This window comes from Hoplias malabaricus, chromosome X2 (assembly GCF_029633855.1).
Source record: "Hoplias malabaricus isolate fHopMal1 chromosome X2, fHopMal1.hap1, whole genome shotgun sequence".
Classification (NCBI taxonomy): Eukaryota; Metazoa; Chordata; class Actinopteri; order Characiformes; family Erythrinidae; genus Hoplias; species Hoplias malabaricus.
The window spans coordinates 33,743,231-33,759,053 of NC_089819.1; the positions used below are offsets into that span (position 1 = coordinate 33,743,231).

Genomic DNA, 15,823 nt, shown 5'->3' on the forward strand with positions numbered 1-15,823 from the left:
GAACAACTTGTTTGCATATTTTCCTAATTTTTAACCACAAGTAATCTACCTCCCCCCTCTCTCATCTTCTCTAAATTGATTTTAAATTGAGTAGACATTAATACTTCCATTGGCATATGTTTCAAACTGGTGGGTTCCACTGTCAGCATGTTGACTAAAACTAGAAAGAATGTCAGGAAAGAGTGAAAAAAGGCACTAGTAAACATAGTCACATAGGAAGGATTTTCTTTTACTTTTATTCACTTTTTTCACTGAAGTTCTTTATGACTTTGCACCAGACAAATAATCTGACCATTTAAGTTTATATGTTCTGGATCTAATGCAGCGATGTAATAATATTTCAAATCTGCAGGCCCCTAAATTTCAACATAAAAATTATTATGGGTTAATGAGTTAACATGTTTGTTAACATGTTTGTAACATGCTAATGAGCTGTGGTTACATTGTTTCTGAAATCTTTGTTATGTTTCTTCTTGTATTCAACTATTCTGCTTTTCAAAATATTTTAAATCACTGTTTTTAATGTCAAAATAGGAAATATTGTATGTTAATTTGGAAATACTGTTTGAATTTCCAAGACAGTTAACACATTTCTCTCTTGGCTGTGTCATGCCAGCTCAATGATCTTGAGTAAGCATGCTACTAATGTAACTGGAAACACGTTGCATATTAAGAGGTTCTAGAAAATACATGATCGCTGTAATTTATTTGACAGTGCATGACCAAACTGAACATGACCTTTATGTAACCCAGTACACTGCAACTGTATTGGAATGAAGATACTTATGTTTTGTATTCTAAATACATAATGCCATTCTGTTACTCCCCTTTACTGTTTGCATAACATAAAAATAAATCTTAAAATATCCACACACATTGCATCATGGTTCACACCTCAATAATATTTTATAATGGGGTATCTAGCAATTTTCATTTCAATAAAGCTTGGTGTAAAAATGTCATCACTGCCAAAGAAAAACATATATCTTCAAAATAGTAACTTTATAGAAGAAGGAGAAAACCATCTTAACCTTCAATGTAAAATAGATTTTATTCCAAGCAATTTTTAAGAATTTGGTCTATTCATCATATACATTTTTAACACATTTTGAATGACAGCTGTGTTTAAATGATGCAGTAAAAATAAATTCTGCGAGAGATTATTGTTCATTATTGGATAGAGACAATATGAAATTTATTATGAGGAACTTTATGACTTTCGTGTGCATTTATTTGTTATGTGTACTTACAGGCTGACATTGTTTTGTGCAGTTAGTGCTGGTTGCTTGTATGTAGAAGAAGCCAGTGGCAGAGTCAAAAGTGTGTGTGCACTTCATTGTGTAACATATATCCTGGGCACTACGCTCCATCAGAATTTGTCCAGGCCGCATGACACCACTCTCTCCATGGACACACACTCCACTTCGTACTGTATTTGCACATATATAAATATACAAATAATAATACGTGATTTGGTCTTCCAGCATGCCTTTCTCATCCAGGTAGCCAAGATACAACGTGGCAAAACTAAATAATAGGGTGTGACTTAATCAGTAAACTGCAAAAGTCAGTTTATCAGTGCAGCAAATTTGAATGATAAAAAAGGAATTAAATACTCAAACTTCAAATATTTTCTCTCACCACACGTATATCTTTTACAGCCACAGTGGTTCAAAGAGTCTGTCAGAAACTCTCTGTCTAACTCCAAAGTATCACCCTTAAACAGAACACAGAGAAAATGTTAGACTGAAACAATTTATGGATTATCAGGCCTCATTAGTCATAAAAACATTGTGTAATTTGATTAAATATGTCTTTCTAGCATATACTTGAAATAATCAATGGCATTTATCTAGACTGAAAACTGAAGTAGAAAAGGATATCCTTAATTTCATGTGTTTGATAAAAAGTGGTTGTGCATATTAGTTTGTGTAAAGAAAAAAATCTCATCCTTTATATTTTTGCAGACTCAAACTTACTGATACAGTGCTAAGTATATACAAAATTTAAATTGATGTAACTCAATATGTAAAAAATATATTAACATTTAATCACAAATTTGCTATAAAATTATAACGCGAAATTCAATTTTTAAACACCTTACTGACACCTAGCATAATTTGTATGACACAACATATCCAAATCTCCAAAACACACAATTTTACTCTTGTGCATGTATCAATTTCCTACTCAAAATAACAGAACTGCCTGCAGGCATTGTGTTTGCATTCATCATAATATTGTATTCAAACAATCTTTTTCATTCTCATTATTTTGCCTTTCTCCATTTGTTAGATGTCCTCAGAAGTCAAGTACTTTGGCTGCTTTGTGTTTTAATTTTGATACTCAAGTAGTTATTGGTTTTATTTAAGTTTGGGGTGGGTAAAGGCCATATCTGTCAGAGAATGCTATTAATGTAAAAAAACTGCTGGTTGAGTGACCAAGGACAAAGGGAATCATTGAAGGCTGTCCGTCAAAAAAAACAGCACTGCCAGTGTAAATCCAGCTGCAGCTCTGCATGCTGTCACTCAACAGTGACATGGGTATATTCTTTTTAAACTGGTGCCCTCTAATTGTGACATTGATGTTTCATGTTGTGTTTATACTCAATTCACAGATTATTATGACCATTCATATTTGATAGAAATTGGCAAAACAGAATTATTACTATACTTGCTCTTTCTTGAACTAGAACTGTGGAAGATATGCAGGTCTCTGCAGTCAAAAATTAATGTTGTCAAAACTACAACCAAATAAATAAATGATTCTCTTTGTATAAGCTTTATCATTAGAATATATTTGTATGCATTGCATTTGTTTGTCTTTCAAAGAATACAGGGAATTTGATGTGTGTGAGTGAGTGAGACTCTGTGTTCAGTCTTTAGCTTAGTTATCTGGGTAATACATAACTGTTTTATAGACTGTCCCCACCCCAAAACTGTCTAAAATTTGAGAGGGTTAAAAAAAAGTGATTAATTCAGGATATGATCAGGATATGATTCAGATCAAATCCTCTCTCTGTGCTTGTGAGTTTCACATTTGGGCTTATGAGAGGGACATTTACACATGCACAATATTAAAAGTTACAGGTTTATATTTTTCACCAGGTGTTTTTGCACTCTTTAATTTTGATATTGATGTGACACCATATTTATAGAATTAAAAATTTAGTCAAACAATGGAAAACAGAGAAAGAGAGAAAAAGAAAACAAACTGCAGCCTCACCAAGTTACATTTAGGTTGAGTGATTCTCTCACATGCACATTCTGAAAGAGAATAAGAAAATTAAAGTTATGAAAAATATGGATCTGTAAAGCAATTTGCAAATGATTTATCTGTCCAGTTTGCACATTACAATATATTTGCTGTCCAATGAAAAAACATGTATTTCCACATATTCCATTTACTACATCAATTGAATGTCCTTCACACTGTGTGAAAATTTCATGAAGGATGGATCTTGGAGAAATGCTCAAAAACTGAAGTTTATGTTTTTTCCTGCTCCTCAAAAGTTGTTATTTTGTAGATAAATGTTATTCATAGGACAGCAATGATATATCACATCAGTTGTATCTTCAATGCACAACAATTAGTCCTACTGGAGTGCCAGCTCACATTCTAATTATTCTTTTAGTGTTCAGTTACCCAGAATTACATATCAGAACTAACTATCTATGTTTCTTTGATGAACAGAAAAATTGCCAGTCAATCTGCCTTGACGATGGATAAAGATGGTCTGAATTGGAATTCCCTACCTGCCTGCTATCCAGCTCATTTTTATCACAAGACAGCACCTACACATCTCCAAGTACATGCATATTTGTGGATTCTGGCTCATCTCTTGTGGAGTCTTCAGCATATGCCAGAGTGTATCACTTTCATGTTACCAGCTAACTGCTGACACTGAGCTTTAACTTGAATTGCTCAATCTTCACCTGCTTCAGGCTGCTCCTCCTTGACACAGTACTTATGAAGCTCAGAACAGGCATTGTACACACATTGTGATTCTATTATTCTTCTAATAAGCTGGTCCCTGATTATAAAATGGCAGATGTTTGTTCATAGTTTTGCTCCAGTATCAAGAAGTGGAGTATGGTTACCCACTTTGGGTTTGTATCAAGGTTTCTCTTAACAATCCAGGCCTTTTTTCCATTTTCCATCTGAAATTACATACCCAAATCTGCTCAAGCAGTTAATAAACTAGAGGCATTATCATGATTTATTTTTACAGAAAACCCTTCAAATTTGTATAAGAAACCATTTAGAGATCCTGAAATATATATATGAAGTGGTCAAAAGCTTATGAAAACCACAAAAAAAATGTAGCCACTTGTATTATTTTAGAACTTTTTCTTTTTTTCTTTTAAAAATTGTGTCTCCTGGGGTCTACTTTCATCAGGTAAAATTTGGAGTTGATTTGAAGTTATTCATGCTGGAGCAGACAGTGGACAGATGGCCTCTCCAAGTGTCTCTTTAGGCCCCAAGCCCCATAAGTAAAATTATTACTTTTACTGCAAAAATACAGTGTATATATATATATATATATATATATATATATATATATATATATATATATATATATATAGTCTAGACCTAGTGCCCCTTTAAATGTCTGATGGGTTAAAAGGTGAGAGCTGCACTCTGATTGGCTGTAGAACAAGGCAACCTCCCCCACAGCCCTGCTGCATTTAAATGCCCTCAGTGGGGGAAATGTAACTAGTAAAAGACATCTAAGCTTTAAAACATGTTTATTGAATTTGTTTGTTGATTATTGTTTGTGGAGCTTGTGGCTGTCAAACAGAACCGTTTGAGTCTCTCTCACGGTGTCTGGGTCTGTTAGGCGATGAAAACATATGCGCTCTGCTACGTGTTTGTCCCTCCTCCTTGGGTGCGCAACACCATAACTCTGCCCCTGATTGGTCTACAGAATTGATTGATATGTCATTGGAAGGTTCAGAGCCTAAGCTACGTGGCAGTAGGTAGCATGGCAGTGTTCCACGGGGATCATATTTTAATTATTTTTTGAAAATGTGTACTATTTTTTCGGAAATTTTTTTTCCGGCCAGTACTCTTGACACAAACATGAGGATTACTCACGAACGGTTTGACAGAGACACTAGGATTTAGTCTTGTTTTGAAGGGGACTATCTTAAGGTACGCGCTGCTTTGCTAACTTGGTGTGTGAGACGCTTGTGGGCCCTTCAGGCTTCAAGACGCAGTGGTTTTGTCATTAGTGAAGGAAGAAACCTGAAGTTTGAAATATCTTGTTCTTTCGGCTTTAATTCCTTGGTCCTACATTTTAGCGTATAATGGCTTATATCCTCGTGATCCTGAGAGTCGATCCTGTTCGATTGGTGTATGATATGTACACATTGACTCAAATATGATGCTGTGAAAAATCTGAAAATCTGTACTGTCACTAATATTTATTCATAACAATTTCCTGGCAAGGTATATTTCGACCAAAAATACTTATTTATCAAGTGAGAGTATATATAAAATGATTAAATCAACGAAAAGCAGTGACTTTAAGCTTTAATTTGGTACTTTGGTTGTCGACTTTGGACTTGTAGTACTTGAGATATACTGACGGATATAACAATGAGTCATTTTTTTGGCGCTGGTGACCAGTGAGCTAAATATGAGGTTAAAGGAACAATTATTTGCCACTGCAGTATCAGCTTGCTCACTTGGGGACAGGAATTATGTAAGGCCTCTTTGAGACAAAACCTGTAGTAAAATTCATTCATTCACTCATGGTCTGTAACTGCTTATTTAGTTCAGGGTCAAAGTGGGTCCACTAAACCCCTCACAGACAGGACCCTGGAGCTGTGTGACAGCAACACTATTGTGCCACAGTGCCATCCTTGTTGTAAAATTGGTTCTATAAATAAAACAGAATTAATCTGAACCTGAACAACAAATGTTCATTCATTCATTCATTCATTCATTGTATTCAGTCTGTAACTGCTTATTCAGTTGAGGGTCGTGGTGAGTCTGAAGCCTACCAGGAATCATTGGGCGCAAGGCAGGAACACACCCTGGAGGGGGCACCATGGGGAGAACACACCAAATAGCCATGTCATAATAAATGTTTAAGTGACAAATAATTGCCATATACACAAATTAGCCATAAGATTAAAAATCTCATTTTTTCTGCACCCATATTCCAATTAATTAGCTACACATACCACAGAGATGCACTTTGTTGTTACAAAATTAGACATATGTTATAGTGCATATTATGTAGGTCTAATTTTACCCTGTTCCGCAAGGGTCAGGACTCCCACAGGAGGAAAATAGAGCAGATATTTGGGTGGTGACTTATTGAGTACTAGAGTAACCCTGATGTATTGATGGTGATTTAGTGTTTGTTGTTGTTATGGGTGATTCAGGCAGAGACTGAGAAGTGTTACCAACCAAACATATCATACCAAGTGTCCAGGTGATCAGTTAAGAAGGACTAACATGTTTCATATTTCACACAATGCAGAAGCAGTTGAGCTCTGTCTTCAAATGGTGGACAAACATGGTGGGTTTGTTAAAAAGATTGGCCTCTCGTCAAAGCGTTTAACACTAAAAGTATAGAGAACCAGTCATTTGACTGCTGTCACCACCTGTTTTTTACCTACTCATTTGACCACAGAGCATTTAGAATTGTGGTGTTTATAATCAGTGACCGTTTCACTGCATGCAACCCAGTCACAGGGAACATCACTATATGAATTCAAATTAAAGATTCCAACTCACCATTATATATGGAGCATTAAAGTTGTCTTGGTTAAAAAAAAATAAGAATAAAAATGTAAAAGGGTGTTAACAAATACCTTACTTTTTATTTTTATTTCGTCATATAAGATTTTTGGTATAATCAGTGTTATGTAATTCAGCAACAAAATAGAAAATAATTTAATAGAATAAGCACTTTCATGATAACAGGACAAGATAAAAGCAATTAAAATAATTAGGAGAGTTAGTACTTTAATATTTAATATAATGTATCAAGTTCTACAATATATATAACATAACAAAAATGAATAATATGAATGATAATTCTTTAATTCATTCATTCATTATCTGCAACCCTTATCCAGTTCAGGGTCACGGTGGGTCCAGAGCCTATCTGGAATCATTGGGTGCAAGGCAGGAATACACCCTGGAGGGGGCACCAGTCTTCACAGGGCAACACACACTCACACATTCACTCAAACCTACGGACACTTTTGAGTCGCCAATCCATCTACCAATATTTAAAACTGCTATTTTGTGTAACGAAAATCAAATAGTTCTAAATAGTCATGGCATCTACAGCTTTTGTGTGTAATGACCCTATATATGAAGCTTGGGAACAGTTGTCTCTAAATTTTATTTTATTTTTTCTAATTTTGTTTTGTCTCTAAAAAAAATATTGTTTTATGGACGTGTATGACATGGCTATTAGCAAGGCTAACAGTAATAGTTTTTAACAAACACCAAGTCAAATATCACAAACACAACTGGAAAATTTTGTAGCAATAATGATATTGGCAGCCAGTCTACAGCTTTGTGTCTGACAGCTTTGTGTGTAATGACCCTATATATGAATCAAGGGGAATGTTGTCTTTAAGTGAAAAAATGAGTAAAAAAGATGTATAAAAAATGTATAATACTAATGCTAACAGTAATTAAGGCACATGGCTTTTTACAAACTACATTGGATAAACGGTTGACAAACACAACCTGCGAAGCGCTGTAGATATGGTGATCGTTGTGGTCAGTCTACAGCTTTTGTGTGTAATGACACTATATGTGAAACATGGGAACAGGTGGACGCAAATGCTAAAACACAAAGGACTTTTATTTACAAAATATAACAAAACTAAGACAGACTAACATTACAAAACAAGTGGACTAAACGAAGAACAGCAGAGATGGACAGACTAGACTGAGAAACATGACCTGGGAAACAAACAGAAGGAAACAACAACTGGAAACGTAACGAATGATAGTAGAGACAGACATACTTGACCAAGCAACACGATGACTGAGAAACGAATGACCAACAACCAGGAAGTAAGACATGGGGACTTAAATACCTAACATAGACAACGGACACCTGGAACAGATAATGAAGGGGCAGCATACAAATAACACTGACGAGGAGGAGAAACAAAGGCGGAGACATGGACAATAACAAACAGAGCCATGTGCTAAGAGAGCACACGGCAGGGAAAACAGACACGACAGGACAAGGGCGTGACAATTGGGATTTATTCATCTTATATATGGATTTAACGACTGTAAGTTAAATACATTTTAATAGTTTGTTTAATTTTTTCTGTGGGGAATTTTATGACTGAGCATTGCCAGTAAACACAAAAACAAAAACAACACTTTCATCCTTCAAATCTAGGTTAGATTACATCAGGGAATCATGAATGCAAGAAAGTTTTTAAGATGATACAACCTTGATTAAAAAGGATTAATCATTATACAAATAATGTAATGTATATTTTAGCAGGCGCATCAATGAAGAACTCTTTGAAGTCGTGTGTTATTCTATTTTCCCATGATGCCCGAAGTTTATTTTTGGGATAAGCATTCTTATTAAAGACACTTTTTTTTTTTTTTACTTTTACGTGAAGTCTCAGTGTTTGGTTGTAATACCCATTCCATATTGAACATGGTAAAAGAGATTTTGAATGTTGAAATGGTAGTCTGCATACACTTTGGCTCACTCAGCTGATGGGATTATCTCAAGGTGTGAAGAGGGTGCTCCATGTAACCATGAACCATGTGTTCATGAAAATAGATTAAAAGTTCTGTTCAAAGGTTGGGGGGGGGGGGATGTCTCCTCTATATATATATATATATATATCAGAGGCAATTGCTCTAAGACTGCAAGGGAGGCTCAGCCTCCCCTAAAATGTCAAAAAATAAGTGATCAAATACACACTGTTGTGTGTACATGTCATTGAATAAATATGCCCTACAACGCGCTCAACTTTTGTTCAGAATCAGCTTCTAATGGTAAAGACGCGGCTTTCCTCTCAATCATTCCCGCATTTCACAGTGATTTAAACAGTGAGGACGCTGAGCATCCACAGAGTTCAATAGCGAAACAGCGAAGTGCAGTGAAACGAGACGAGTCATTGGATAAATGCTGGGCTCAGCGTCTCTGGGGGTCTATGGGGCAGTGGGCTGGCCTCGGCTGGCCCGGACGCTCAGTTTCTGCATGATGATTGGACGATCTGTCTGAGGCTGAATCCTTTTTTGATTGACAGCGAAATGAGCAAATCAGCGATCCTTTGGTGTAAAGATCCGTGCGAGCATTACATTTTCATTCTGTTCTGAGTTGAACCGGAGACTTTCTAAGTCCTCTTAGCGGCATTTTCTTTGTTAAAAAAGACTAGCGACAAATCAAGCTTCTATTTCTGGTGGGTTTTTTTTTGTAGCTGCTTGTGTTTGGAGACTGACTTCTATCACACTTTCTGACTTCAATCGCAGTTTCTGTCCAGCGGGTGCTGCTGAGCCCCTCCACCGTCACAAAGCACTCACAGGCGGACACACTTCACATGGGCCAAGGCCGTTTAAGCAGCCTAGCTCTGCTGGCCGTTGAGAGGACACTAGTCAAGTCCCTGGAAAGATGCCTTGTTGGTACGACAGGGTCACAGATCATTTTCTTGAAAAGGAACGGAGGGTAGAATTTACGTATAAATAAACCAACACATTTTATGATGTAGGCCGAAATTGAGCTTCCCCTCCTTGAAAGACCAGCATCCGCCACTGATATATATATACAGCCCTAGAAAGCGACATACAAAATAACACCCAACACGTAAACACAGAACAGACATGTGGCATGCTGGATGGATATCCAACACTGGATCCAACAGCTCATAACTTTGGTTTATCTGAAGGTAACATAGCAGAACTGGTGAGAAATGGTCGTGTTATATATGATTATACAACACACCACATAGAAAACAGTAAGGCGGCCGAAAGGGCGTGAGTCAAAGTGTCGCTTAGGAAAAGAGTCATTTAGAGAGTTGAGCTGCTTAACGGAGTCGACATATATCGGATCAACTAAAGGCAGAGTGATCTCTGGCTCGATACATTCTGAAAAACTCTGAGAACGGACCAGTCTCATAAAACTGAACAAGGGACGCTTTAGTCACTTTTGCATTGCGTAATTTAGAGACTGAGTCAGCTAGTTAAATCGGTAGAAATAACTCGTCAGCTAGCCTCAAATTACTTTGTTGTTTTTCGTTGTTGTTGCCCAGTCAAAGCCTCGTTTTTACAGCTGATCAAAGCAGGTGAAACTTATTTTTGGCCAGAATAAGATACCATCTCTGAGAATGGTGAATTTTTATTATATGAACTTTAAACACGGACTTCAAGACATCCTCTGAAAATTCGAGACAAAGGGAGCCTCTTTCGACACCCCCTTTTGGGGACTCCCAACCAGGACAGCAATAACTATCCATTTTGGACGTCCACTGACGTTATTGATTGGTCACCACCATCACGTCCATTGACGTTTAAAATAAGTCCTTGATGGACAGACTACTTTTAGACCTATTTTGAACGTCCAGGGACATTCCTTGTTTACTGGGTAAAGTCCAATTGATCCAACGTTTTTAGTTAGCTGTACATACCCTGTAATGTAGAATTGATATATCATTGTTGGCGTGTTTGTTTGTTTAGAGGCTAGCAATAATGTCTACATGTATAGTAACAGTTGTTTTAATAAAAAAGTTGCAGATTTTGAAGCCCAAGCAAAGAATACTGTACTTGCTTGACTCACTTTGCATTTCTGGCTTCAGCGATGCCAGATACATTCAGATATACAGGTTTTAAGATAATTCAAGAATTAAACTGCAGTATGTTATTTGCATTTATTATCTTGATTTATTATATTTTATACATTATTTTATTTAGCATTTTGAAAACATACAATGAAAATAAGTTATATCATTTATGTTTTCTCAAAGACAATCAAATACTGGGCAACAGAAGAAGAGGGCCAATACAGATGATATTTTATATTTCTTGTAATATTATATATTAAAGTTGTATTTAAGATCAAGGCCAAACATACCACCACTTTTACTTACATTTCCACCCCATATACTAAAACAAGGGTAGATAATTAATATGGTTTTAGCTGTTTAAATGAGTTAGGTGCAATATTGAGGTTTCTAAAAAGAATATTACTTCACCATTTCTGTGGAAAGTCTAAGAAGTTAAACATTGTTTGTGATATATCATCATGCCTCCAATAACTGCATGCAACTCTAATATTCTGTTTATTTTCATTCAGACTCGGTGAGGCTGAGACTAAATTTGATTATCACTCAAATATTCTTCTGCCCCTCATGCAGGAACCAGTCGTGCGAGATCTACCCATTGCTATGAGGGATCTACCCATTGCTATACAGGAACCAGCAATTGTCAGGCATCTACCCATTGCTATACAATGGATAGATCAAAACTCTGCACTTTTTCAGGGGCAGATATCAGGGCCAAGATTTTTGAATATGAATGAGAAGGACCGCATGAAGGCTCTGGATGAGGTCATGTATGAAGATGACCCAGAAGCTAAAGAACCCTTTTTAATTTTTTTTTGAAAACAGGGATGATATGGATTAGTCAGATCTTTCTGAAAGGTTGTGTTGATGAGCAGGGTCTCAGGGTCAATGCAATGTTTGTTGTTACACCATGCCCCTGACCCCAGAATTTTTAAGGCATGGAAACTGGACTGTAGTTGGCCCCTAATTCTCAAGTTCTTTGGGACATTGTGTTCTGTTTTTAGTATTAATATTGTACATTGTAAACATTGAGTACATTATGTGATTTACAGACTTGTTTGTGGTTCACTTAATATGTGAAATTCTTGCAATAAATAAAGAGAATAATTGAGAATAACATTGAACTGAGGCCACATGTACTGAGAATGATAATGTTTGCTTACATATAGGCTACTACTCACTTCCTAACAAGAGACATGACAGTAAATATGGGTTCATCAGCACAACTCAGTGCTGGGGTGCTATATATTCTTCGCTGGCATTAGGTTCATGTTTCTCTACTCCAGAGAATCCAATTCTATTGTCAGTATTTCTCTACAGGGATTAGAGAGGCAGTGTGTGCATGTCTGCACATCTGTGTTAGTAATGGGTGCAACTTAATGTAGAATACATTCATTACAAATATTTGTACATATGGTGTGTTTCTGAAATAAATTAAACTGAATAAATTAACTATATTAAAATAAATTGATAGCCCTCTGGGCGGCACAGTGCTGCGGCAGGAAGTGTTACAGTCACACAGCTCCACGGACCTGGAGGTTGTGGGTTTGAGCCACACGCCACGTGAGTCTGTGAGGAGTTGGTAGGTGGATTGGTGACTCGGCGTGAGTGAATGTGTGTGTGTGTGTGTGTGTTACCCTGTGAGGGACTGGTGTGTTCCTGCCTTGCACCTAGTGATTCCGGTTAGGCTCCGGACTGGACACACCGTGACCCTGAATAGGATAAGCAGTTTCAGACAATGAATGAATGATAGTCCTTCTACAATTTCACATGAACAATCCTGGTAAGAAGAAAGCGAGGCTTTCTGACAGTCTAAGCCAGTGTTATCCAACTCTGATCCTATTCTACCTGTTCAAACAAACATGATTCAATTAATTTTGTGAGTAGGGTGTTCCAGGACCTGGTTCTGATGCCAAATCAAAGCATGTGTGATCATCTGAACGCAAAGAGTAATAAATAATTTAATCATTTAAAACATTGCAAAGGAACTAGATGAAGTACAGCAAACTTCTCTGAATGTCTATTTATATTCTTAGTTTTAAGTTGAGCCAAATTTCCTGAAAGGTTGCACCACTATCTTGGAATTCATTAAACCATAACTACATTACAGTGAATTTCCATCTTATTAAGTTCACCTAACTTGTAGCTACATGCACTGACTCTATTGTCATATACACCCACAACAACTGAGTGCTCATGGTAGGTTTGCTGAATATTATGATTATTTGCAAATTATTAGCACCATTTCTACTTAAGGGTTTACAAATTTAAACTGATTATAATCCAATACTGTGCAGAGTACAAAACAAATAATACAGTCCTATAGTTCTGTAATCAAATTAAAATAATGATTGTAGACATGAGAGACCTAATGGATTTCATAAGTTTGCAGTTCACCCCATAATCAAATTAACAAAAATATATAATTAAAATATCAGAAGTGCTATGTATTTAATTTTCACTGAAACCTAATATTTTAAACTATAACTAGTAGAGGGTACCAAGTTCTGTTGGATAGAAATTATGCCCTTTTTTCAAATCACAAAGGAGTCTTTTCCTATATTCGCCTATCAACAAAACATAAATCGCCCACTTGCTGGTTTCTGCCCACTTGCTGGTTTCCGGCCTGCAGAGATATGTACTTGTCCAGAGAAGGGAATCACAACTGACGTCACCGTTCAAAGGACACCGAGAGCGGCCAGCTCACCTTGGAGATGATGCTTTGTTAGCAAACCCAGCCTCAGCAGCTCCCTCTGGGAGAACAGGACGAGCCAGGGCTTGGACCCTCTTCTGCCACCACAAGGGAACCACTGTGCCCATTGGTTGGCCGACCTGCTCTAAGAGTAAGCTCCAAAAATATAATTTTCAGAGCTGATATCTCTTGATAAATTTACATGTTAATCATTAATTATATTTTATTTAGAGCAAACTATATTATCCACACAAGCCAGATAGCCTAGCCACTTATTAGAGTCATAAGGAAGTGTTCTTTGATTTGAAATAATACTGTGTAGAGAGTTTGTTCATAAAGTCTGAAGATCCTGAAAACTCGCATCCTAGTGTGAATAGTATCCAAATTTCTGATAAATTATTATCTAAAATTATAATATAATATAATATAATAATCACAATTAAGCAGAAATAATTCAAATACTGTTACCTATAATAATGTGTTGTCAGAAATAGTGTAATTCTCCAGGGTATTGGCTGGTGATGGTGCGTTATTGACATCACCCTAAGAGGTAGTAGTTTAACATCTGATGTAAACGCTGTGTTGTCTTCAAGAGATGGTTACAGCGTAGACAGGTTTTCAGATGCTATTGCTATTGGTTATTGGAGATGGTGTGTGGCTGCCATATTTATGTGGCAGAGAGTGTTGACGGAAATATAGAGTTCTGTGATTTGTTGGTCTGATGCAGGGGTATGGCTTATAAGCCTCAAGATCAGCTGCCTCTGGGCTTCTCCACCTTCCTTCAGTTTTCCAACCAGCCAGACCATGCCAATACTGTGTGGAGAAATTTGGGCATGCTCTTATGTTTCATAGACATGCAGAGGCACAGAGCTCAGCTGATAGAGGGGGAAAAACAGGTTGAGTGCCCTCTGCTGTTTTCAAGCAGTCGTCTGAATCTGATATGTATGGCTTCCAAAATAGTCTGTGTTTCGGCTAAATAAATAAATACCACTGTTTACAAATGATTCATGGAGGGAGATTATTTCTCACTTGTGTTTCACACCTATCTCATGAATAGTCAATTTGTGAGCCACAGGTATAGAAAAATAGTGTCAGATCAGATTCAGAGCAAAATAGTAGAAAAACTAAAAAATCAGAAAGCTGTAAACACCCATGTGTAGCCAACACCCATATTGTCAGAGTTCAGAGTGCTAAAGAAAACTTAATAAATGTTCACAATGTGTTTTTCATTATATATCAGCACCTTTGAAAATAGGTTTTTGGGAAGTCTATTATTAGATGAATTACATACAGACTTCTCGCTAGGGCTGTGCCATATCGTATCTTTCACAATAATATCATCATCCTTTTAAAAACAATTTTAAAATGTCAATATCGTGATATCCTAACATGTTTACCTAACGACTTCAAGTAATTATCCATAATATGGCATATATTCTTTACATGAGTTGTTTAGGCACAGTGAAGTACGGTGGAAAGCGGCTCTCAATGATTTAAATTACATTTGTAGTAATTTAAAGTAAAATAAAATAGAAGTAAAATAAAACATTTTAATAAATAAAACCATTTAATACTTTGAAAAAATCTTCAAATATTGTGATATTATATTACAGCCATATTGCCTACCCCTACTTCTCTCACATTATTGTTGCTGGGTTTGTGCTGAATATTAGCATGTGTACATTTTCAGAACAAATTTACTTATGTAGGTGAAATTTGTTAAAATATCAAGGCATGTGAGATCACCTCAGACTCCAGGGGGTTCAATGAGATAAAGGTTTCTTCTCTTGCAGGTGCGGCTGTGTTGGACTTAGTAAATAGATTTTTCATAACCTGTTCAATAAGAGCATCTGCTGGATTGGATTAAAAAAAATTAAATTTGCAAGAGCAATTTCTACTGCTCCGATGGAAAATTAGGTATTATCTAGGGATGTCCCGATCTGGTCTAACAGATTGGAATTAGGCCGATCAAGGCATATCTTAATATGCTTTACTGAACTCAAACCTAAGCCCGATCCTTTGTTTTACGTAGGCAGCCATGTAGGTGTCATAAACGGAGAACGCAATATGTGGTAGGAAGTGACTATCATGCCTGCAGCGTGGAGCTATTTTAAACTGGAAAACGAAACAAGTCCAACAGCCAAATGTAACGTGTGCAATGTGAGCGTTTCACAAGGCGGTAGTAGCAGAGCTGCATTCAATGCTACTAATTTTATACGACATCTAAAACACAGTTTTCTAGAGACAGCAACATGGCCAAAAAGATTACAGTGAAGGTCGTTGAATTCATCGCTCTGAATGACCAGCCTACTACCATGGTAGAAAATACAGGTTTTCGTCG

General features: G+C 36.6%; 1 protein-coding gene across 1 annotated transcript in view; it reads right to left on the reverse strand.

Moving 5' to 3' along the window:
* The window catches only part of LOC136676794 (otogelin-like), a 474,914-nt gene that overhangs the window by 43,125 nt on the left and 415,966 nt on the right, over positions 1–15,823 (reverse strand). The window contains exons 50-52 of the mRNA XM_066654019.1: positions 3,226–3,266; positions 1,642–1,717; positions 1,251–1,429 (exon numbers count right to left, since the gene is read on the reverse strand). Of these exons, the coding sequence (XP_066510116.1) occupies positions 1,251–1,429; positions 1,642–1,717; positions 3,226–3,266 (296 nt within the window). The remainder of the gene's footprint in view (positions 1–1,250; positions 1,430–1,641; positions 1,718–3,225; positions 3,267–15,823) is intronic.